General features: G+C 54.0%; 6 protein-coding genes across 6 annotated transcripts; 3 read left to right on the top strand and 3 right to left on the bottom strand.

The window, feature by feature from the left end:
• Positions 1-162: 162 nt before the first annotated feature.
• J4E79_002469 (uncharacterized protein) lies at positions 163-876 on the top strand (the record flags this gene model as incomplete). Its single annotated transcript, XM_049351368.1, has 3 exons — positions 163-178; positions 229-314; positions 571-876. The coding sequence occupies 3 exons, from the start codon at positions 163-165 to the stop codon at positions 874-876; spliced, it is 408 nt and encodes a 135-aa protein (XP_049214006.1).
• Positions 877-1,275: 399 nt separating this feature from the next.
• Positions 1,276-2,424, bottom strand: J4E79_002470 (uncharacterized protein; the record flags this gene model as incomplete). Its single annotated transcript, XM_049351369.1, has 1 exon — positions 1,276-2,424. One exon carries the CDS (start codon positions 2,422-2,424, stop codon positions 1,276-1,278), a length of 1,149 nt encoding a protein of 382 aa, XP_049214007.1.
• Positions 2,425-2,720: 296 nt separating this feature from the next.
• On the top strand, positions 2,721-5,000 carry J4E79_002471 (uncharacterized protein; the record flags this gene model as incomplete). Its single annotated transcript, XM_049351370.1, has 3 exons — positions 2,721-3,620; positions 3,725-3,743; positions 4,285-5,000. The coding sequence occupies 3 exons, from the start codon at positions 2,721-2,723 to the stop codon at positions 4,998-5,000; spliced, it is 1,635 nt and encodes a 544-aa protein (XP_049214008.1).
• Positions 5,001-7,774: 2,774 nt separating this feature from the next.
• J4E79_002472 (uncharacterized protein) lies at positions 7,775-9,655 on the bottom strand (the record flags this gene model as incomplete). The annotated part of the gene is made up of 1 exon (XM_049351371.1): positions 7,775-9,655. One exon carries the CDS (start codon positions 9,653-9,655, stop codon positions 7,775-7,777), a length of 1,881 nt encoding a protein of 626 aa, XP_049214009.1.
• A 574-nt stretch (positions 9,656-10,229) lies between these two features.
• J4E79_002473 (uncharacterized protein) lies at positions 10,230-14,654 on the top strand (the record flags this gene model as incomplete). The annotated part of the gene is made up of 1 exon (XM_049351372.1): positions 10,230-14,654. The coding sequence occupies one exon, from the start codon at positions 10,230-10,232 to the stop codon at positions 14,652-14,654; it is 4,425 nt and encodes a 1,474-aa protein (XP_049214010.1).
• Positions 14,655-20,367: 5,713 nt separating this feature from the next.
• On the bottom strand, positions 20,368-21,756 carry J4E79_002474 (uncharacterized protein; the record flags this gene model as incomplete). The annotated part of the gene is made up of 1 exon (XM_049351373.1): positions 20,368-21,756. One exon carries the CDS (start codon positions 21,754-21,756, stop codon positions 20,368-20,370), a length of 1,389 nt encoding a protein of 462 aa, XP_049214011.1.
• Between the last annotated feature and the right edge of the window lie 923 nt (positions 21,757-22,679).

The raw sequence follows: 22,679 nt of genomic DNA on the forward strand, positions 1-22,679 counted from the left end.
TTGCGACACTATCCTAGCGTGATCTTGAGCTTTCCACGTGCTGGTAGCCACTTCGCAGCAGGAACAATCTCGTTGCACCTGACATATACAAGCACGTCGCCCTTTCGCTTCCGACATCCATTTGATATCGTACCTGCATACACGGAGCGATCACTCGACATCATGGACGTCGTCAGCAGTATGTATACCTCAACTGTACCAACTACTCTCGTGCTAACCCTACGCAAGAGAAAGACATACTAGAGCAGGAAAACTTCACAGCGCAAAGAATCATGCTATTCGCAGTCAAACAGTCTGCAGAAATGGCACGGAACGTAAGAGTCTCTTCCTTCACACATCCCTCTACTCCTCTTACTAGGTCAAGACTTTGACACTACGCAGTCCAAACCCCCTCTCCGCGGATGGGTCTGTCACGACTGCTCACACTTCAACGTACCGGGCACCATAGCTTCACCCGGTGGCCCATGTCAAACATGTGAATTGCCGGTCTGCGAGGCCGAGTGCGCCGATGCAACTGTTACAACGCGCGACGACCGCCGCTGTTCGGGATACGCTTGCTGGTACTGCAAGTACTTCTATACGTGGCCCGAGGACAAAGATGGGAACCGTATGCTAGGTAGCGCACTTTCTTGTGGTATTTGTGAGGACTTGGAAGAGGAGGAAGTGGTGTTCATCAAGAGTTGGATTGAAGAATTAGATGCAATCAGGGAGAAGAGGACTGAGCAACAGGAGAAGGACAAGGATGAAAAGGATGAAAAGGAAGACAAAGACGCTAAGTTGGATGATTTCGATGATGGTCGAGGTGACTTCGTCGTAGTCAATAGGCGAAGGGCCAGATCAAATAGGGGGACCGGAGGCGGTGGTATTGCGCAATAGATTGCCAACGCCAGACAATGCGATATCTGTAGTCAAGTTTGAAGTATCTAGTACTGTGGTATGGCTTAGTTGGACAGTCCTCACGTTGATGTTCAGGCGGCTTGTGACGTCAGTCCGCTGGCTCATGATCGACTCGTTACTGGACATTGCGGTACTCTCGACTATCGGTGCTATAACCTAACAAGAACCTGTTCATGAAGGCAGTGGGTATTACTTTAAGCAACACCATATTTGAAGTTTTGCATAGCTTTCAGGCGCTCACGAAATCAGGAGGCCCCGGCCCACCTCCCGAGGTCTGCACGTACAATCACGTGCCGCTAACTTGATGTAGTTGGTCTCGGGCTTGGCGGTGGGCAAACCCGTGGACATTGAGTGCGCGGAAGTATCTTGTTACTCGATCTACGCTTCAATGGCCATGTCAACCACCAGCTTTCCACCCCTACCCTTGTGGTACTCGTCTACAAGCTCGTTCAGCTTCGCCAGAGGAAACGAAGTCGACAAAGCGCGGATACCATGTTCGGCGGAGAATTCCAGCATCTCACGAAGTACTTTGTTGCTTCCTACCAGGCTGCCGATGATCCTGATATCCCGAAACACGACGTCGCGCGAGTTGATGTGAAAGCCCTTCTCCGGGAATGACACCACAACGCACGTGCCGTGCGACTTGAGCAGGGCCATGCCGTAGTCAAAAGCAGTCTGGCTTTCCGGCAGGACGATCACTGCATCCAGCCCCATCTCGCCAATGTCCTTCTTGCTGTCTTGCCTGCCGATTTCCTGAACGACATCCGCTGCCTTCTTGTTCCGAGCGTCTACGATATACGGCTGTGGATCCAATCTCGAGGCGACATCTTGCGAAAGCTTGAGAGGCTCATCCGCTGCCTCAATACCCAGAACTTTGTACCCCATCTTGACCGCGTATTGTAAGCCCAGATGGCCAAGACCACCACCTGCTCCTAGTATGCCGACTCGGTCGCCTTGCTTCAGTCTGCATCTTTTGAGGGCTCCGTATATGGTCACGCCGGCGCACATCAGAGGAGCGGTCTCTACTGCGGTCAGACCGTCCGGTATGGGTGATAGCTGTCTCGCATCCACAACGGCATACTGCGCGAACCCTCCGTCTTTGCTCAGCCCTTTGTTCTCAGCATTGATACAGTTCACCGAGTAGCCTCCTTCATCCATAGCAACCGGATCATCCACGCGCTCGTTCTTGCACTCGAAACATGAGCCACACGCATGGAAAGAACGCCCCGGTACACCGACTCTTACGCCAATCTCGAGCGCGCTAGCTTCCTTGCTAGGCGTCTGGAAATGAGCGACTACCGTCCCTGCGAACTCGTGGCACCCGATGTGAGGGAAAGATTTCGGCAATCCTGGCATCTGTCCTTCCGCTAGGACATAGTCGGTATGGCAATACGAAGCAGCGTCTACCCTGATGAGGATGTCATGCGGCTCCTCCAGCTTCGGAATTGGCACTGATCGTAGCCTGTATGGTTCCTTATAAGCCTCCAGGTACTGCGCTTGCATCGATTCGGGCACAGTAAACGACATGATGTTTTGAGAACTTCTCGAATTGATACGGAGCGGGGAGCTTCCATTCGACTACATCTGGGAATAATCTCAATACATATATACCTTCTATTACCACTGATGGATTCAGCAGATCTCGATATCGCAAAGAGGTTGACCCCGCGTGCGGGGTAGTTGACGAGGTGGGGCCGCAGGACGGAATACATGCCAGCGATTTCCCCAACCACGCTTTCTCCAACCACGATGTCATATTTGGCGTCGAACATGGCTCCTTCGAAAACACTTGAACTACCAGCTCTTGCCTCCTGTCATTCGCCATGGCGTCAAGCAACGATACCGTTATTCTTCCAGCACCAGCCCACGATCAAACCTACGTTACAATCTCAGCCCTCGAGGCCGGCCAGCTTACCCTTCCCGAGAGACTCTTCGTCACAGATGCCGACCCAGAAAGGCGCGCGACAGTCCCATCTCTCTCTTTCTTGATTCGACACGGTTCATCCAATCTCGTCTTCGATCTCGGTCTCAAACGCGACTTCTCTGGCTACCGGGAAGCTCAACAGCAACATATCGCGCAGCGCCAGCCTACGAGTGTCAGCCCGGATGCAGCTGAGAGCCTGCGAGGAGGTGGACTTGACCCAAAAGATGTTGACGTGGTGATGCTGAGCCATGTTCACTGGGATCATGTGGGTACACCGAGCGATTTCACAAAAGCGCGATTTGTGGTCGGAAGTGGGACTATGCATCTTCTTGCGAACGGTGGTGGGCCGCTTTATCCATCCGAGATATTCAACCCTGATGAGTTGCCTGCCGACCGAACGAGTGAGCTACCACCTGTTCGCAAGGCAGAAGCTCCACGCGCATTCAAAAACCAGTTGAAAGGACTTGAGTGGAAGCCGCTGGCGGGGTTCCCCGCCTCGATAGACTTCTATGGAGACGGATCATTATTCATCATCGATGCGCCAGGGCACTTGTTCGGACACATCAACCTTCTCGCCCGAACAGGGCCAAAGAAATGGGTATATCTTGGTGGCGACTGTTGTCATGACCCACGAATCTTGAGCGGCGAGAAGGGCATCGCGCTCTATGACGATGGAAAGGGTGGTCTGAGAAGTGTGCATGCTGACACTGATGCTGCAGCGGCTACCGTCGAAACAATAGCGAGGCTCTTGAAGCGAGGGACTGTCCGTGAGGAAGGTGGAAGCCCTGTAGAGGTAGAGGTGGTTGTAGCGCATGATGGAAGTTGGGCACGGGCGAACAGTGCGGCGTTCTTGCCCGGGCATCTTTGAACCGTGGCTGAGCAAATGATATCGCGTGCATATAGTGCACCCCAACACGGCTCTGTTCGTAAACGAGTTTTGTCCGACCCTATATCGGCATTCGCAATATTCGCGCTCTATTTAACCTGTCACATTAGTAACTTGCATAATGTGTAAATTATGATTGGTTCTTGGGCATGCTGTACCTAGGTCGACGCGCTGTGTCACGTGATCACCTCACGGGTACATAGGCTCTCTTTCCTTAGTAGTTAGCACCTTAGCTCTTACAACAACAACTCAATACACCATACACCTCGCACGCTGACTCGGGTGATCGCATCAACCATCGTTAAACGAAGAATAAAACCAGCGCTACACGTCCTCCTCGTTCTGATTCCACGACATTCCCACGATACACCAACATTATTCTTATCGTGCACAACGACCCAACACATAAAGAACTCGAAAAACATTCACAAAACTCCGGCAAGACATCTCCGTGCAACATGTGCAGGACTCCATCCAATCCGTCATGGATGCACGACGGGTCGGCAGACAACACTATAGGTACGGAGCCTACACCAACGAGAAATCGAAACAAGACCAACACTAACATTACGTGCAGGGGAAGGCTTTGAAATGCAACGGCAACATACCGAGGCGATGGAAGGCGTCACGAGGACTTGTGCGACCATAGTTGAGGAACGCAGGGCCGAACTCGAACGGCAAGAAAACAAAATCAAGGAGCGCGAAGTTGAGCTCCAGAAATGCAGGGCGCGACTCCAGGAAGCCGAGACTCAGTTGGATGTTGCTCGAAGCTGTCTTGCCACTATGGGGCAGAACAACTACGTAACACATCAGTACACCGCGGAGACGAACGACGTCTATGCAGACACGGATCATGATAGACTCTCGAGTCACCCGGCGCCCCCTCCTTATTCGCCTGCCAACGATCTCGATCACGAAAGGATACCAGCAGCAAGTGACGCGCCGATAGACGGAGACACAGATCAACTACACCAGAGAGAGCGCGATCATGGAAGCAGCGACTCTGATAACAGCAGCGATGAACGCGACTACCATGAGCGGAGGAGAAAACTCATCGCAGAACTTCTCCCTCTTTACAGGGAGATTGGCAAGTCAAAGAGTGAGCTGACGAAACGCAAAAGAGAAGCACGGGCGCCCCAGGAGATGATCGGACTGCTTCGAAGACACATCAGCCTCATGGAACAAGCGATGGGTCCGCTGAAGCAGTTGGCATTCGATGTTGGGGAGTTCGATCCTTTAGTTGATACCGCGATAGAGGCCGCTATTGGAGGACCGATGTCCCTAGGATGGTGATCGTCGCGAGATGGGCAGAGGGTGTGAGGATCGAGATGGTCAAGATGAAGTGAGCATGGGGGACGCAATACTTTTGTTGTTTTTGAGCACAGTTCAGTACGGGAAAGGCTGTTAGTCCCAGGTCTTTTAGAAAAGAGCACGAGGATAGCCATCTATCAGGTAGCGAAACAACCTTGACCACAAAATCTCTGGGGATCAAGCTATCTCTACAGCTCAACAGTTGTGTTAGGCATGCTAGGGATTGAAAAAAAGGGTAAAAAGATGTAGATATAAGACAAGACATCGTGAAGCCTAAGAGTGGGAACGTAACTCTAGGTTTGGTCCCATACTGTTTTAATCATCATTCGAAAATCATACAAGTTACGCTCGGCTGGTTCGGCACACTGATCGAGTTCATCAAAGCGAAATGAGAAGTGAAAGAGAGAGCGCAAACGTGACCTATTTGGAATAGTCTGTAAAACAGAGATCGCTAGCAAACGGACCACGTCTTTTGGGTGACACAGTGTGACCACCGACAATCGCGCGGTCGCCCTATATCCGTCTTCTCCCCCAATTTGGATACCGACCTTGGCTCCCTATCTCGACGACGATCGCATCCATTTGTCTGCCATTTTACCCTCGGGGCTGATCCTAACGCCTTCGTATATACCGCCTCAGTCTTTGATCTTGGATATGCGCTCCTTCGCCTCAATCGCACATTAGCGCCCCTTCAACTACCATCGCGCTTTCGCCGCGGTTCGAGATGAGCCGTACACCCGACAGGATCATCATCGTCAGCGATACCCCCGCCAAAATGCTAGGCCTCAGTTATCACCATGCTGAGATAGTCATCGCCCATATCGTCTGCAGTCTCATCGCCGGCCTTGCGGTCTTCACACGATTTTACGTCAAGATCAGGACTAAACAGGGCCTCAAAAAAGATGATCATTTAATTCTCCTGACCTTGCTTCTATACTACGCGGCCGTCGCCGTTGTCCTGCAAGGTACTTACCCACCACTTCAGGAGTTCATCACCGCCCACAATGGACTGACTATCAAATGACAGAGAGCTTCACGAACTTCGGACCCTATACCAGAATCAAGGTCCAAAACATGCATTTGGACGATTCCTCTAAGCTGCTAAGTGGCTACCGCAAGGTAATATCACCCTCTCCTCTCGTCATTCCTCTCCCAATTCCTTTCCCACTTCCTTCCTCAATTCCTCTTCCCGTCCCTCTCCCACTTCCTCTCTTCTCTACCTCCCACTCCTCTCTACCCTCTACTTCCTCCCATCTCTAAAACCCCCCATCTCAACAACCAACTAACCACCCCCCAATAACAGGCCATGCTAACCGCCTTCCTCGTCGTAATAACCGCCCAATACACCTGCAAACTCTCCATCCTCCTCTTCTACCGGCGCATTTTCTCCACCTCGAGCTTCCACCAGCGTGCCTCGCTCTCCCTGATAATCTTCACCTCCCTCTGGTACCTCTCCACAACCATTACTACAGTCTGCATCTGCCGGCCGTTGGCCCTTGCCTCTAGCCCCGACGAAGATGTCAAACTGACGGATGAGCGGAACAAGTATCGCGATAACTGGACGGATATTATACATGTGTTTCTCACGCTCGACGCGGCTATCGATCTGGCGATCTTGCTGGTCCCGATTCGCACGGCGTTTACGCTGCAGATGGCGCGGCGGGCGAAAGTAGGGCTCGCGGGAATATTTGCGCTGGGAGGGTTCGTCGTTATTACTAATGCGGTGCGGATATCTTTGTTCTTTCTAGGTCGTGAGAAGGATCCTGATGAAAGTGAGTCGTCTCTTGATTCGACACTGATAGTCCTAGCGCTGACATTAACCAGTTTTCTACCATGTTACCGAGCTCTGGACTTCCATCCATGTTTGCACTGCTGTCTTGTGTGCTTGCTTGCCATATTTCAAACCTCTTTGGACGTCGGTCTCGACAAAGGTCAGAACGAAGGTGACGGGCATGAAGTCGGGTAAAGACCAGGGTAGTTTACAGGGAAGTGAGTTAGCTGTGTTGAATAGCATGGATATGCAGGATTGGAAGGCTATTAGGAAGACAGTGACAGTCCATCAGACGTCTTCAGAAGAGGATCGTACGGTTTGAATAGAGTGCGCCTTTGACTCAGATTGCAGTCTGGTTCTGGGTCGGACTGGTCATTGAGTTGGTACTTTGGTAGAGGATCGTACGGAGCGTTGCAGGTGGTAGCTAGGAAAAGTGTTTGCGAAAGACGATGTTTACACTAAACTCACAACAACAATAACATAAGATCTGGTACAGATACCCGTACTCTACCACGGACCGGTCTGACAGTAATGAAGACGTGACGTCTAGGTCATCCACGTGGGTGTGGAGCTCCCGAGGTCCTCAACACGAGCCGCTTGAGGTTTAGCGTCCCGAAGAATTTCAAGCTTCGCGTAAACCCAATCTACCATTTCGCATCACTCAGACAACACACGCAGTAGCATCTAGTGGGGAGATTCTTGCACATAACTCGTTATCAAACCAAAGGTAATATAGTCATGCACCATGGCGTGACATGAGGAAAAAAGACACACAACGCCAGTGGATCCCGAAGCACATACCACCCATAACCCAGGACCCGACTCTTCTGACGTCTCTCGAAACGCCGTTAGCACTGATTGCCGTTATCCGTAGATGCTCCCACCGATATCATGATCCCAGAATCACCCCGCCATGTACACCTTGCCTTACCCTGAACTCCGGAAAAGAAGAATGACGGACTGCTGCCATCAGGTCCATCATGGCCTACACAAAGAAGGCATCCGGGAGGGTAGAAAGAAGAGCAAAGGAGACTACGGCACCGGTAGCACCGAGCAAGGGATAGGCAGCCTTGTTGAGAACCTTGCTGAGGACCGAGCGGGGAGTCTTCTTGGGACGCTGGGCAATAATGGCAGCCGTCTGGATTGCAGCAGCATCATCCACTGGAACAGCAGCTACCAAGTTTGAGGTCGCATGCTCATCACCAACGACGGCCTTGGATGCTTCGTCGAGAACGGCTTCTGGCTCGTCTGCCTCAAGCACATCGGCCTTGCGCTTCAAGTCTTTCACAGATTCAGGTGTAGGCGGCTGCTCCTCAACGATCTCCTCGATAGAGACCTTGGTACGGCGACCTGGCTGCACCGGCGGGGAGGTCTCGAAGTCGGGTACGAAATATGGTGGAGGTGTCTGCAGACGATTCGCTTGCATGGATTGGCTAGGATAAGGAGTGAATTGGGGCATGGGAGCACGAGCCTCATTCGCCTCTGCCATTGGGGCAAGAGGAGCCGGACTGAACAGGGACGGTCGATCGCCAAAGTTGGTGCCCAAGTAGTTTGGCGGAACGCCCTCGGAGTACCATTCCTGAAGATCGGCCACTTCCCTGAAGGAGCGATAGTTTGAATCGCACCATGGTGCTGCCCTGGACGCCGAGGGACGTGGCGGCAGAGGTGGAGGCGCGTTATCTCCGTAGACGTTGCTGTTCGACATGGAGTTGCCGTCGGAGCCCTGCATACCGAACATGTACAAGCGTGGTAGCGACGGCTGTGTGTTGGCTACGTCTTGCGGCATGTATACGTCCGAGAGCGAAAGCGTCGTTGTATCGCGCGGGAAGGAGTGAACAGTCTGGGGTACTTGACTGTGGATGGACGCCTCGTTCTCTTTGTTGGATGAGGATGTGGTGGGTTTCTTGTGTTCAACCTCTTCCATTTCCTCGTCTTCTGAATCCTGAATTTCTGGCTCGGAGTCAGACAGCATCTCGGAGCTATCGATGCTGCCAGCCTCGCTGTCCGAATCAGAACCAAGAGCGGCCACGTCTTCTTCATCGCTGGAAGGGTTCGGACTAGCAGGCTCGAGGGAGTCGTCACGACGGGACGCGAAGCTCTCTTGGTTGTAGTCCTCGTTGGGAAGAGTGGTGCGCATCGCGGACGTTGGGTAGTCGTCCTGGCCAACACTGAGAGTGTGGTCATGCTCGTTTGGGTGCAGGACCTGATCCATGATCATGGTAACCTCTTCTTGGTCGTCGGCCTCCGAGTGGTCATCAGCTGCGTCGGAGTCGTCGTCGATGACGAAAGGATCGATCTGGCTGCCTCGGCGCTCTGCGACTTCCTCTTCGTCACTCTCGGCATCAGGCACGGTGAAACCGAGAGAGAAGGGGCGTGATAGCTGCGACTCGAAAGTATAGGTGCGGGCTACAAAGAACTCTGTGTGGGTTGGTGTCAGCTCAGAAGCTAGGGTAAGAGGAGGTTTGGAGGGCCTACGGGAGGACGTACCCTCATTACGGTTAACGTCAGTGCCGAATTGCAGGACATCGCCATCGTTCAGCTTGGTGGGTGTGTTGGCAGAGAGCCTCTGACCGTTCAGCATGGTGCCGTGCATGGAGCCTTTGTCGGTAATGTAGACTTCCGGAACGCCGCTGTTTGCGTTGGCCGAGAGGACGGCGTGCTGTCGTGAGATAACGGGGCTGTCGATGAAGGCGTTGTGTGGTGCAGCCATGAGCTCTCGCTTGGCCGCGTTGCTGGATGCTCGACCGATAGGGAACTCGCTGTTGAGCGGCAGGTCGAACTCACGGGTCTCGTACGTGTCGTACCGCTTTGCGTCCCGGAGGACGATACGGAAGACTGGGGTGTCAGTGAGACGGGAAAAGAACATGGACGATGGTGCGATGAGAAGCCTACTTGAACTCATGAGGAGAGAGAAGTGCGTCTCGCCAGACAGTGACGCGAATACAGCCTTGGTTGGGAGGCGGAGCAGTTGAGCGGGGTGAGGTTGAGCGGGGACGCTGTGTAGGTAGTACCGTGGGCCAGGAGGCAGGAGCAACCAGTAACGTGTAGATAAAGGTGCTGTTGGCGTGGAAGGAGTGGGAAGAAGGGTAAAGCGAGTAATTCACGCGAAGTTATTGCAAACCTCGCCGTCACTATGGGCGGGGCAGAGAGACGGTCAATGGTGAGGCAGCCACCAGGCGGTGATGCTCCTGGTCACGACTGCCTTCCGGGGTACTATCAGCTTATCAGCCCGCATTAGCGCATTAGAGTGGCTTAGCGCTCCCGGGAATGTTCCCCACCCTGAAATCTGCAGCGGCGCGACGAGAAAGTTGCTGCTGCGCTCTATTGTCGCCCGGATCATGACTCACGACGCGACGACTATGCGAGACGACGACCACTGCGACGACTCCCGGTAGCATCAACTCACCTCAGCGACCCCGCACAACCACCCCCCCACCACCATGGAGGCGCCGCGCAGCTCGGCCAAGCAGCAGGTCGTGGACCGCATCCCCGCGCGCATCAAGCACATCCAGTTCGGCATATACTCCAACCAGGACATCGTGAACCAGGCCGTCCTTGAAGTCTCGGACCGCAATGTCTACGACCTCCAGCCCGCCGCCGACGGCACGCGCTCGCTCACGGCCAACGGGCCCATGGACACGCACATGGGCATCTCGAGCAAGCAGGGAAAGTGCGGAACATGTGGCGAAGGCCTCGACAGGTGCAACGGCCACTTCGGCCACATCAAGCTTGCGCTGCCGGCCTTCCACGTGGGGTACCTGAAGCACATCATCGAGGTGCTCAACTGCATCTGCAAAGACTGTTCGCGCGTGCTGCTGGATGAGGTCGAGCGACGGAGATACCTGCGCAGTATGCGCCGCCCCGACATGGACACTTTGCGCAAGGGCGCAGTCACCAAGAAGATTCTCGACGACTGCAGGAAGAAGAAGACGTGCCCATATTGCAACGCCCTGCAGGGTACCGTCCGCAAGGTACCCGGCCACCCGCTCAAGATCATCCACAACCGATACGATGCCTTCAACCGATCTACCGCGAAGACGAAGAAGCCACCCGCCGGCAAAGTCGAGTTCGATCAGTCCTTCGATACCGCCAAATCCGCGAACCCCGATCTGGACAAGCACCTGAAGAAGGCTGTGGACGACATGCATCCGCTGAGGGCGCTCAACCTGTTCAAGAAGATATCACCGGAGGATTGCGAGCTGTTGGCCATGATACCCGAGGATGCGCGGCCGGAGATGCTGATCTGGGAGTACATGCCTGTACCACCAGTCGCGCTCCGCCCGTCCGTGATGCAGGAAGGCGGCGCGACCGAGGACGACGTGACCAACAAGATCGGAGACATATGTCAAATCAGCAGCATAATACGCGCTGGGCTGGCGCGAGGCTTTCCTCTCCAGATCCTGATGGAGCAGTGGGATTTCCTGCAGCTGCAGATTGCCATGTACATCAACAGCGACGCGCCTGGTCTGAAACAACAAGGCCTTCAGAAGACCATGCGCGGATTCTCCCAGCGCTTGAAGGGAAAGGGTGGCCGATTCCGTCAGAACCTTTCCGGAAAGCGTGTCGACTTCTCTGGTCGTACTGTCATTGGTCCCGACCCGAATCTGAGCATCGACGAAGTCGCTGTCCCGCAGCGCATCGCGAAGAACCTCACATACCCCGAAAAGGCCACACGATACAACATTGACAAGCTGAGGAGATTAGTGAAGAATGGGTCGAACAAGTATCCCGGCGCCAACTATATCATCAGCGACCAGGGACCAAACAAGGAGCCTAACAAGACGTCACTTATCGGTCTTTCGCGATTCGATACCACGGGCGAGAAACTAGAAGCCACTTCGAAGCGACTCCGAATTGGCGACATCGTTGAGCGACACATTGAAGACGGAGACATTGTTCTGTTCAATCGGCAGCCCTCCCTACACAAGCTCAGTATCTTGAGTCATCGCGCCAAAATCCGCCCATGGAGGACCTTCCGTCTGAACGAATGTGTCTGCAACCCTTACAACGCCGATTTCGACGGTGACGAGATGAACCTGCACGTTCCACAAACCGAAGAAGCGCGAACCGAGGCTACCGAGCTCATGGGTGTCAAATACAACCTTGCGACCCCCAAGAACGGAACACCGATTATTGCGGCCATTCAGGACTTCATTACTGCAGCGTATCTCCTCAGCAATAAGAACAACTTTTACGATCGACGGACGTTCTGTCAGATTGTGAACTACATGTTCAACGGAGAAGGAGCCTTCGACCCTGACACAGGAAAGAAGCACCCTATCGACATCCCACCACCTGTTGTATGGAAGCCACAGGCACTCTGGACCGGAAAGCAGGTCTTCAACCTGCTGATGAAGCCGTACAAGGGGTGCAGGGTGTTGATTAACCTCGAAGCGGCATGCAAGCAATTCAAGAATACCCCCGATCAGGCTCCCGATCTGAATGAGAACGATGCGTATCTTGTCATTCGCAACTCTGAGGTCATGTGCGGTGTGATGGACAAGGCGACAGTGGGTGACGGTAAAAAAGACTCGGTGTTCTACGTCATGATGCGAGATTTCGGCCCCGACCACGCAGTACAGGGCATGAACAGATTGTCCAAGTTATCTGCACGCTGGCTCTCCAACAACGGTTTCTCTCTCGGCATCAGCGACGTTACCCCCGGAGAGAAGTTGAACAAGAAGAAGCAGGATCTCGTAGAAGAGGCCTACGCCAAGTGCGACAAGTTGATCAAGGACTTCAAGGAGGGCAAGCTGCAGCGCGATCCCGGTTGCGACGAAGAGCAGACGATGGAGAACAGGATTGGTGGTATCTTGTCTGGTGTACGTCAAGCGGCTGGTGACATCTGTTTCGAAGAGCTCAGCAGATGGAACTCGCCCTTGCTCATGGCCAAGTGTGGTTCCAAGGGTTCCAACATTAACGTCTCTCAAATGGTTGCTTCCGTCGGACAACAAATGATTGGTGGTGCCCGTGTCGCAGATGGATTCCACCACCGAACACTACCTCACTTTCCCAAAGCCGCTCGTCAGCCCGCATCGAAAGGTTTCGTCAGTAACAGTTTCTTCTCGGGTTTGACACCTTCCGAGTTCATCTTCCACGCTATGAGTGGTCGTGAAGGTTTGGTCGACACAGCTGTCAAGACTGCCGAGACTGGTTACATGAGTAGACGACTGATGAAATCACTCGAAGATCTTTCTGCACAATACGACGACACTGTTCGGAACTCTTCCGGAACTGTAGTTCAATTCCAGTACGGAGACGACAACCTCGATCCTGTAGACATGGAGGGCAAGGCAAAACCTGTGCACTTCGACAGGACATTCTCTCACGCCGTAACGTCGACGTGGGACAACTCCGAGTCGGGCCTGACGCCACAGGAGGTCAAGGAGTACACAGAAGCAAAGCTGAATACCGAACGAAACAAATATCCTAGGTTCAAGCTCGACGGCGTAACGCCGCTGGAGTATCGCGACAGGACCGATGGTGGCATCGACCAAAAAGAGTCTTTGCGTGACTTCCTCGATACCGTGCAAGACTACATCTTCAAGAAGGCACAGAAGCTCGAAACAACTCTTGCCTACCTGGGAGTAGTGCAACCCGATCGCAAGAAGGACAGGAAGCAGTCCGCGGCCGATGCTGAAAAGTACGGCCTCGCTGATGGAATTGCGAAGATCTCACACAGTGCGCTCGAGGCCTTCATAACGCTTTGTCTCACCAAGTACCATCGATCACGAGTACAGCCTGGTCACGCCGTTGGAGCTATTGGTGCTCAATCTATTGGTGAGCCCGGAACGCAAATGACACTGAAGACTTTCCATTTTGCTGGTGTCGCTGGTATGTCTATCACCCAGGGTGTACCCCGTATCAAGGAAATCATCAACGCCTCGTCCGCTATCTCCACCCCCGTCATCGCTTGCGAGCTGTCCAACAAGGTCTCCGAATCCGCTGCGCGAATTGTCAAGGCGCGTGTAGAAAAGACGTACCTGCGCGACGTCATCTCCTACGTCGAAGATGTGTGGCACCCCAACGGTGCCTACATCGCCATGCGCATCGACTGGGACACCATCAACCAACTCTTCGTCGACGTCTCACCCCAAGAAATCGCCGCAGCAATCAACGCCCACAAGCCGCTCAAATGGGGCAAAGCCGGCGCCAACGTCCGCATATCCTCATCCATAATCCGCGTCGAAGTTCCCGACCCTTATGCCGCGAAAAAGCGCCCCACAAAAACCTCGCGCAACCACAAGGAATTCTTCGAGCGCGTCCAACAAGTCAAAGCCCTCATCCCCGACGTCGTCATCAAAGGCTACCCCGACTGCACACGCGCCATCATCAAGAAAGAAAGCAGCCCCAACGCCCAAGGCCAGTACGAATGCCAACTCCTCGTCGAAGGCTACGGCCTCCGCGACTGCATGACAACCCCCGGAATAGAACCCTACAACACAAAATCCAACCACGTCATGGAAGTCAAAACCGTCCTCGGCATCGAAGCCGCCCGCGCAACCATCGTGCGCGAAATCGGAGATGTCATGGGCAACATGGACATTGATCCGCGTCACATGCAGCTGCTCGCTGATGTCATGACGTTCAAGGGCGAGGTCTTTGGCATCACGCGTTTTGGACTGCAGAAGACAAGGGATAGTGTGTTGCAGCTTGCGTCGTTTGAGAAGACGCCGGATCATCTGTTTGAGGCGGCGGCGAGGGGCAAGACGGATACGATTGATGGTGTTAGTGAGTGTATTATCATGGGGCAGAGTGTTAAGCTCGGGACGGGTAGTATGCAGGTTGTTAGGCCGCTGTATCTTGGGGCGGAGGAGCTCAAGGTTAAGAAGACGTTGTTTGAGGAGGGGTGGGATGCGCTGTGAGAGGGTGGATTTGGAAAAGGAAGTCAATGATGGAGGTGTATATATGCATGGGATGGGCGTACACATGGCGTGGATTCTGAGCGAAAGTGAGGTTATATGCATAGCGTGCAGGTGCAATTCACAAATCCATTTACAAGTACATCTAAACAAGTGGCGCAGAGATCATTGATCCAAAAATATGCCCAGGCGATAACACACATAACTCTGCCCTCATCTTCTCGCACACAACTCCCCATTGTATGTACCCCGTATACAGGCTTGCACGGCACTCAAAACTAGTCCCGGATCCTCTAAGCCCACCTAAGAAAATGAATGAGAACCTCGGTTCTCACACTACATTGTACTACACCGTCGGCGCCGTCCGACACAAAACGCGTCCCCTCTCCATCCACCGTTATCTCCATCGACACAGGTAAGCACGCACCCCAACAAAACGCAGCCACGCACCATACACGCAACGTGTGGCCAGCATACTTAGCGGCGTAAACCCCCGCCACAACCCCTCACACCTACCCTGCGCGCAGCCCTGCCCCACAAGGCTGCATATCTTCACCCGCAGCCGCAGGACGCAGCAAGCGCAGGTCGCCACAGACGACCAAACTTTGGTTCGCTAGGCAGAAGGATCGGGTTCCCTGCTCAGCCCTATATTGCATGGCAGGAGGGAGCGTGGCAAGGATGGTAATCATCGGTATCCCCATGGCGTATCTTTTTGGCGCGAGCTTTTGGTCCGTTGGCCCAACTTACGGTGTAAGATGGGAGGTGGGGTGAGACCGTGCCGCGCGTTACTGCATTCGCGATTACTTGTGGCTGTGGTGTGGCTAGTGACCAGTTCACTCGGTCGGTCGGCCGTTGTGGAGATGTTCGCTGCGGTGTAGCACTTGCTGACGGTGGGGGTGCGGAAGGCTGCGTGACTGGTTCATGGGACGGAGGAAGGATTGTTTAAGGTGTCCAGGGCCTAGAATCTGACCGTAAGTGGACTGTGCTGTGGCCTTGGTCGTCACGAGTTGCCTGATACATTCGTCCCTTTGCCGCGCTGCTCCTCGGTTGGTTCCTTCGGTTATAATGTACGAACGGTGAGATACTGGCGATTCAGCCTTATGGGCTGCAGGGCGCTGCTCGGCTGTTGCCCAACCGTTCCAACGTGCTTCGGCCGGGGAGACGACTTGCGCGTATCCCGATTAGTCCACTATGGTGTTGGAATGAATTGCATGGGGACAGATGACAGTAGCCAAAGGGCGAATGTTCTTGCATGACCAGCATGGAATTTGATTCTGAGCATCGTGCTCTGAAGACAAGCTAATGTGAAATCGCTAATACAAAACCGAAAAGTTGACAAGGAAAATTGCATGTATGACCCCAGTCGTACGAACCGGCGTAGGCGTAGAGGTGACAAAAGACGAGACTGACTGCGAGGTCCTTCCGCGGCTGTAGCAGCCATCAGACTTCGACCAATGAAATAAGTGACGTGAATGAAACGACTGTTATACAGATGACGAGAGTTAGGAAAGTGAGAATACAAGCACCTACAACAAGTATGGAGATGCGCGATGACCTCATTAAGGGAGGGCCGGGCCCATCTTGACAGTTATAAACCGCCGGACCTGCAGCATTGTGCGCAAGGCTTGTATCGTGGCGTCAGCACAGTCAAAAGGAACCGAGACTGCCGCTCTGACTGCATATAGCGCAAAGCACTTCCTCATCCATGCTGAAGCCTGCAATGCCTCATCTGAAGAGGAGTGCGGTGCGGACCATGACGCCGCTGCGCCTACGAGAGCTACCCAGAGGAAAGCGCCAGATAGGTCGAACCCCCAGCAAGTTTGGACCTCTGATTTGGCGAGAGCAGAATGTAGGGCTGCAAGGAGAGTAACGCTTTCGGAGCTAGAGCCAGATATGCTTGCGTGCATGATATTTGCCGAATCCGCAAGTGTTGCACCATGAACTACCGATCTACAGTAGATCAAAGCAGCAATACGACAGCTCTCGTAGATCCAGTCAGGCTGTGTATCGTATTCTGCAGAGGGCAGTAGAAGCAGATCGGAATATATGTCTTGTAGTTCTGCGTCGCATGTCGCTATCTGGCCGCTTGAAATCATATGAGGGTCGCCTTTGTGCGTCCATCTTGCCAGGAAGATGTAGGTACACCTCTGCATCTTTCGGATGATGTCGTTGGTAGTTGTTGAGCCGTTGTGGTATAGGGGGGGTATGTGCTCCTGGGAGGCTAGTAGCACCGAGATCGGACTGTTGTGACCGACCCAGGCTTCAGAAGATGATCGTGGTGTGAGCTCCGCCGACTCGTTCTGCCCGCGACAGACGGCACAAGTGAGCATGACCCTTGGCCGAATTAGTGGATAGCAAAAATTGAGCAAGTAGAACTTACAAGGTCATGAACGTCGCAATGTTCGGGCCTAGCCCGTCTCGTCGACTCCTTACACAGGTCACCAAGCCATCCTGATGTACTCCAAAAGCATCTTTTTCAGGGCTACCGATTTCGCTGATAAGCATATGGAGTATGCTGAGAATGGTGGTATCATCAGTGTCCAGTCGGCCATGAAACAGCCCCAGCATCCTGGTCCTCGCATATACAGTGAGATCACTGTCGTATAGTAGGCCGTCGTCGAGATCTTGATAGACCAGTGTCGCGTGTACGTGGCTAAGGAACGAAAGATGATTGCCGCAAACGTATTGCATCCACGCTTGGTCTGCTGCCATCAGTGAGTGTTTGATGTAGAGAAAGAAAGAGACAAACCGTAACAGTAGAAAGTGGTAGTGCCAATCCATTCACGCTTCAAATCTTCCAGCAGCTCATGCCGCGGAGCGTTGCCCCCGGGAAAGGGGTACCCAGGAACCTCGTCGAAGATTCGGGTCTGACCATGAGGGGATGCTTCGGTGATTGCGGAATGTATCCGAGCGGCAAGCACCCGCACGGGATGGGTAGATGGTGATGGTATTTGAATGCCATGCGCATCTTGTTCCCACCCACTGCCATGATGTCTTGAGGAAGTGGCTGCCTGTAAAGCACTTGTTTGTGACATGCTGCTCGTGCTGGCTATCGCTGGGCTAGGTGAGCGTGTCGTGACATTCGGTGTGCTACTGCCTTCTCGACTGCCAGCTGTGTCCGTAGGTGACAAGGTTTCGCGGTGTGTGTACATGACGTGCGACCGCACTTTTCTCATGATCTCCCCATCCCTAAAATCATCCGGGTGGCTGGCGACGACAAACTGGAATGGAGGTCCAGGTGCAAGTGGTGGCTGGCGTTGGCGTCCGACGCGTCTCTTGGATACCTTTTGATCGCTGGATGAGGCCATGTCGAAAGTACGGTGCGAAGTTGTAGGCGGTTCGAGAGCTGTGGAAAGAATCGAGTTGATGCTGCTTGAGACATTATGTATCGCGAACGATCTTAGGTCATAAGTAGAGGGATGTGTACGCAGTCGACAGATAACGTAAGATCCAGGTACCGTATGCGATGCTTCAGATCAGTGCTAACCTACCTTGAAGCCACATGCCATAGCCACACTGGGACACACCAAAGGGACTCCAGTGCCGAACTGATCTCGGCTGTTCCCATACAACTGTGGATGGAGGTCCATGTTTCATGAACCATACCCAAACCAAAATGGCCAGTACCGAGGATCAAAAGTGGATCTCGCAGCGTACAACGTGGACATTCTCTTTGCAGTGTGATCTTGATCAACTGTACGTCGCGCACGCCGGTATGACTACCCTGCCACAGTACATACCGAATCGATGTCAGGCAGTGGAGCATAGTCGCTTTTCCTAGCGAATGCGGTCACCGCCCATCGTCCCGTACGAAAGCCGATGTGCGCCACAAGCTCCCTGGCCCGCAGAACGTTGCGGGAGGGAAGGAGTAGCCTCAACGTAGTGTGTGGCTGATGCGTGCAGCACCATCATCAACGACCGAGCGCCGGGAACGTGGACATGCCTGCTACGGCATACAGACCGCTACAACATCTCTTGATGATGCCAAGAGTTTCTACCGAGGCGTACTGCAATGAAGTGAGACCCGCGAGGGAGAGTTAGATAGGTCTCCAGATACTCACATGGGTATTTCATGCTAGTTTGGAGCAGCCAGACCGATTTCCTTACGCCCGCCCACTCCGACACGCGCGATTTGAACCACGAAGATACGGCCAAGTTGTGCGTGAACGGCGTTGGCATGCTTGTAGATGATAAACCCATTTTCCCAGTTTAGTCTTAGTGTCCATCCACCCCGGTCGCTGCATATAAGCTGCAGGTGCACGCGATGAGAAATGCACAGCTTCCGGTCATTGGATCGCTTTGAGATTTTGAGACCGCCTGTCCAGTTGCATCAGCCCGTTGTAATTGTAAGCTCAGACTGAGATTCGCAGAGACATTGGTCCGTCGAATGCGTCATAGTGTATGCAGGGGTAGGTATCCGCTGCTACACTATCAACTAGGCGCGTCTGCCGTGCCCGTATCGTTCAAAAGCAACGCTCTGAACATTGCGATCTTGCATGCAAGATGCTGCATGCTGCACACTGCATCGGAAATCGCGAAGTCTTGAGGAACGGGGCTGTGAGGCAGCGCACATGACGATTTGCTGCCCAGAAAAGTAGATATAGTCGATCACTTCTTCTTCAGTTGATGTGAAGCGCGAGTTTCCATTCACGAGAATTGCATTCGCCCGCGTTTGCTCGGGGTTGCCGTCGCTCTTTTGCTTTGTTGATACATGAGAGCTGTAAGCAGCAATGCCTCGGTAGGTAGTTAGGGCGAGTCGTTAACGGCACGAAGCGTCTTGTGGAGATGTGCTACGTTCTTGCTAGTATTACCAACGGCGTAGTAATCGCGATGAAGTATATGGAGAGCCGAATGACGCTTCGTTAGTGTTCATTGCGTGCACAGCTGCAAGCCATGAGTAGCCCGCCCTTGATCGTCTGAAGCTCCGTTAGATATCGTGAGCAGCAGTTCGACAGTCTTTCTCAGGTACAATCATGGACGTACCTGCGAGTCTTCATCCACATACGCTATCACGCATTGAACACCCATGTCTCCAGAGGCGAACGCCACGATGACTGCATGACGATCATTAGGCGGTGTGGAGCAGAAGCACTTGGCAGAGGAGAATGGCTATTCTTGCTGAATTACATTTTCCTGTTGTTTCGATCAGAGCTCGCGTTCCTGTGGTGTTAGAGTTGTGAGAGCGCTCTCAGACCATTGGGTGTGGTGTTGGAGGGGAAGAGCGCACCTGCATCCCGGACTACCTGATAGCGCCGTTGGCAACGCACGGGGCACCGTGATTATGTCACATCATCAGAGCGGGCGAGGGCAGGAGCACACGAGGGCATTTACGCAGCGCAGACTTGGAGGGCTGGGAAAACCATCGTGAACATTTCCTGGCAACTTATATAGTACGTCACATGTTGACTGTCGCCCAAGGGAAGCATGAAAGTGTAAGTCTAAAGCATGAGTATCGTACGCAGTGGAGTATAAGTAACAGAGCAGCTCATACCAGAGCTCGTTCCTGATCTGAGGGGAAGCTGTATCATCTTCCATGGCATTAAGCGAAGTTTAGTGACAGTAGGAAGTGTAGGAATACATGCGAGAACGCCGAAGAGTGACAGGACCACACCCGGCCGCAATTGTCCACGCCCTAGTCTTCCGTCTGTGTATAACAGTGCCGCTCACCTCCCGTGTGAGTGGAGCATTCTGTATTTCTAATCCTGCAAGAACACGCTTATGAAGTCTTGGATAGCGGATCCACATGATCGCCTTCGAAAGCAGCCTTGCTGGGATCGTTCCGTCTCATGATGCCCTCAACGGGCCCAAGTAGTCGCTGGAAGCCGTTCTTTCCGAGTGTTGCGACCTTGACTTCGGTCTTGCTAACGACTGAGGCAGCGCGAGGAGCATCGTTGAGCAAGGCTAGCTCACCGAAGTAGTCGCCCTTCTGATATTGGTTGACGGCACTGTCTACGCCGCGCTTGAAGACCTGGGCCTCGCCAGACTCAAGCAGGAAGAAGGATTCGCCGACATCGCCTTCCTGGATGATGGTTGTGCCAGGGGGGTATTTCTTGGTTTCGAGAGCGTCGGCGATCTTGGAGCGCTCGTAGGGAGTCAGGGTAGACAGCAGAGGAACCTCTTCCAGGAATCCTTCGTACATGCGGCGACGCTGGAAAGCACTGTCCATGAGGATACGGCGGAAGGTGATGCGATCTAGTGCCCAGAGTGTAGACGACTCTGTCGAGGTGACTGTCGCAGCACGCGGGGCGTTGTACATGAGAGCTAGCTCACCAAATGAACCACCTGGTCCGACAGAGCCTACCTTGTCGCCAACGCCATCCATGCCAGCCTCGACCTTGCCTGACTTGTTGACGTAGATATCGAAGGCGCCCTTCTCGACGACGTAGAAGTAGTCTCCGACGTCGCCTTGTGAGATGACCTTTATGCCTTTTGTGGGTATCGGCTTCTCGTGCAGCGCGCCGAGGACCATTGCCGACTGGTCGTCGTCGAGATGTGAAAAGAGGAAGTTGCCGGAGACGGCCGACTTGAGGCGCGATAGCTGGTCCTGCGTCTTCTGGTGGAAGGGCGGGGTGAAGTTGTCGGCGGCGCTGGAGGCGGGGTTGAGCGACTCGGCGGAGACGGAGGTGCGCCTGTTGGTGTTGTAGTTGCTGGGGAAGTTCTGGCCCTCGCCCGACAGAGGCGGCATCTGGGTGATGTTATTCTTGGAGGAGCCGCCAAAGCCGCCAAAGTCGCCGAATGCGCTCGCACCCGCGTCGTTGTTGTTGGTGGAGCGGGAGCGGTTGAAGTCGATAGCTCCAAAGGTCGAGGCCGTGGGCGACGTCATGGTGTCGTTCTCCTCCTCCTCTTCGAGACGCTGCATGGTGGATTTGGTGAAGCCGCTGCCGGCGCTGGGCGAGGTGCTGAAGGGGTTGTTGCCGGGGAACGAGTTCTCGGCACGGCCCTGGGGACTGGAGTGCTGTTGCGACAGCAGGTATTCGGTGCGCTGCGACTCGAGACGGCGGTTAAAGAAGTTGGCGCAGAACTGCAGGATGTCGTGGGGCTTGTGCGAGAGGATTTCGCGGTCGAGCGTGGCGATCTCGTTGGAGTAGTCGGGAGGGAGGGACATGAGGGCGGTGGTGGTGAGGGGTCAAGCGCAGCTCTTTGACGTCGGTCGCGAGACGTGCAGGGATGGAGGCAGTTGTGCTGCGAGGGCCCGCGAGAACGTAGCGGCAGCGCGGGAGAGGATGCGTGAATGGGGGACGCAATGGCAGGCTGCACCGTAGGGGACTGGCAGCAGCAGGAGCGCGGTGAGGATGCGCAGGAGAGGGGGCGTGTGCGGGAGGAGCGATCACGGGTGTGGGATGGCGGGCAGGGCAGTCACTGGTAAGGATCGAGGCAAGCTTTCCTGGGGCTTATTATCTTCCAGAAGGCCTCTAGAATCCGCACGCTGTAGGCTCCCACGGTGACATTTACGCGACGGCTGCGCGCTCTCGCCGCCGCAATTGGTGTGACTCCCACACCCACTGAGCTCCTGTAGCACCAGGGCAAGACAGCTGCGATAGCTGTCATAGCTGCTCAAGCCGTGCTTTAGCTCCCGCTGCCTGGCCTGCGCAGGCTGGAGCTTGCACTAACATATCCCACACTTGAGTCGTGAACTATCAAGCTGAGACATTGTGTCGACAGGCGCGGCTCCGAGCTTTGATTGTCTGGAAGTCACATCCTCGAGTTCTTGTCGCCTAGCGAGATTCAGGATGGTGTTGTGGTGTCGCATTGACTCTCACGTCATCAAGTCGCGCATCCATGGTGCCCATCAGACACCGCACAACAAACTGCAAGACCGCGTGGGTAGATAGCATCGGGCAGGTCTCTTGCAACAGCAACTCTATACTGAACGCCGTCTACTTCGCAGCTTGTGCAATAGGATTCAGTCGCTCAGACGAGCACGGCATGGGAGGCGCAACCTTGCAATTGGCGGTGAGCCACACATTCAACATGGGCACCGATGCGGTGAATCCATCAACATGTTGAGACGCGGTGCAGGAAAGACAC

The sequence above is a fragment of the Alternaria viburni genome, assembly GCF_023758015.1.
Source record: "Alternaria viburni strain BMP 2772 chromosome Unknown scaffold_4, whole genome shotgun sequence".
NCBI classification, from domain to species: Eukaryota; Fungi; Ascomycota; class Dothideomycetes; order Pleosporales; family Pleosporaceae; genus Alternaria; species Alternaria viburni.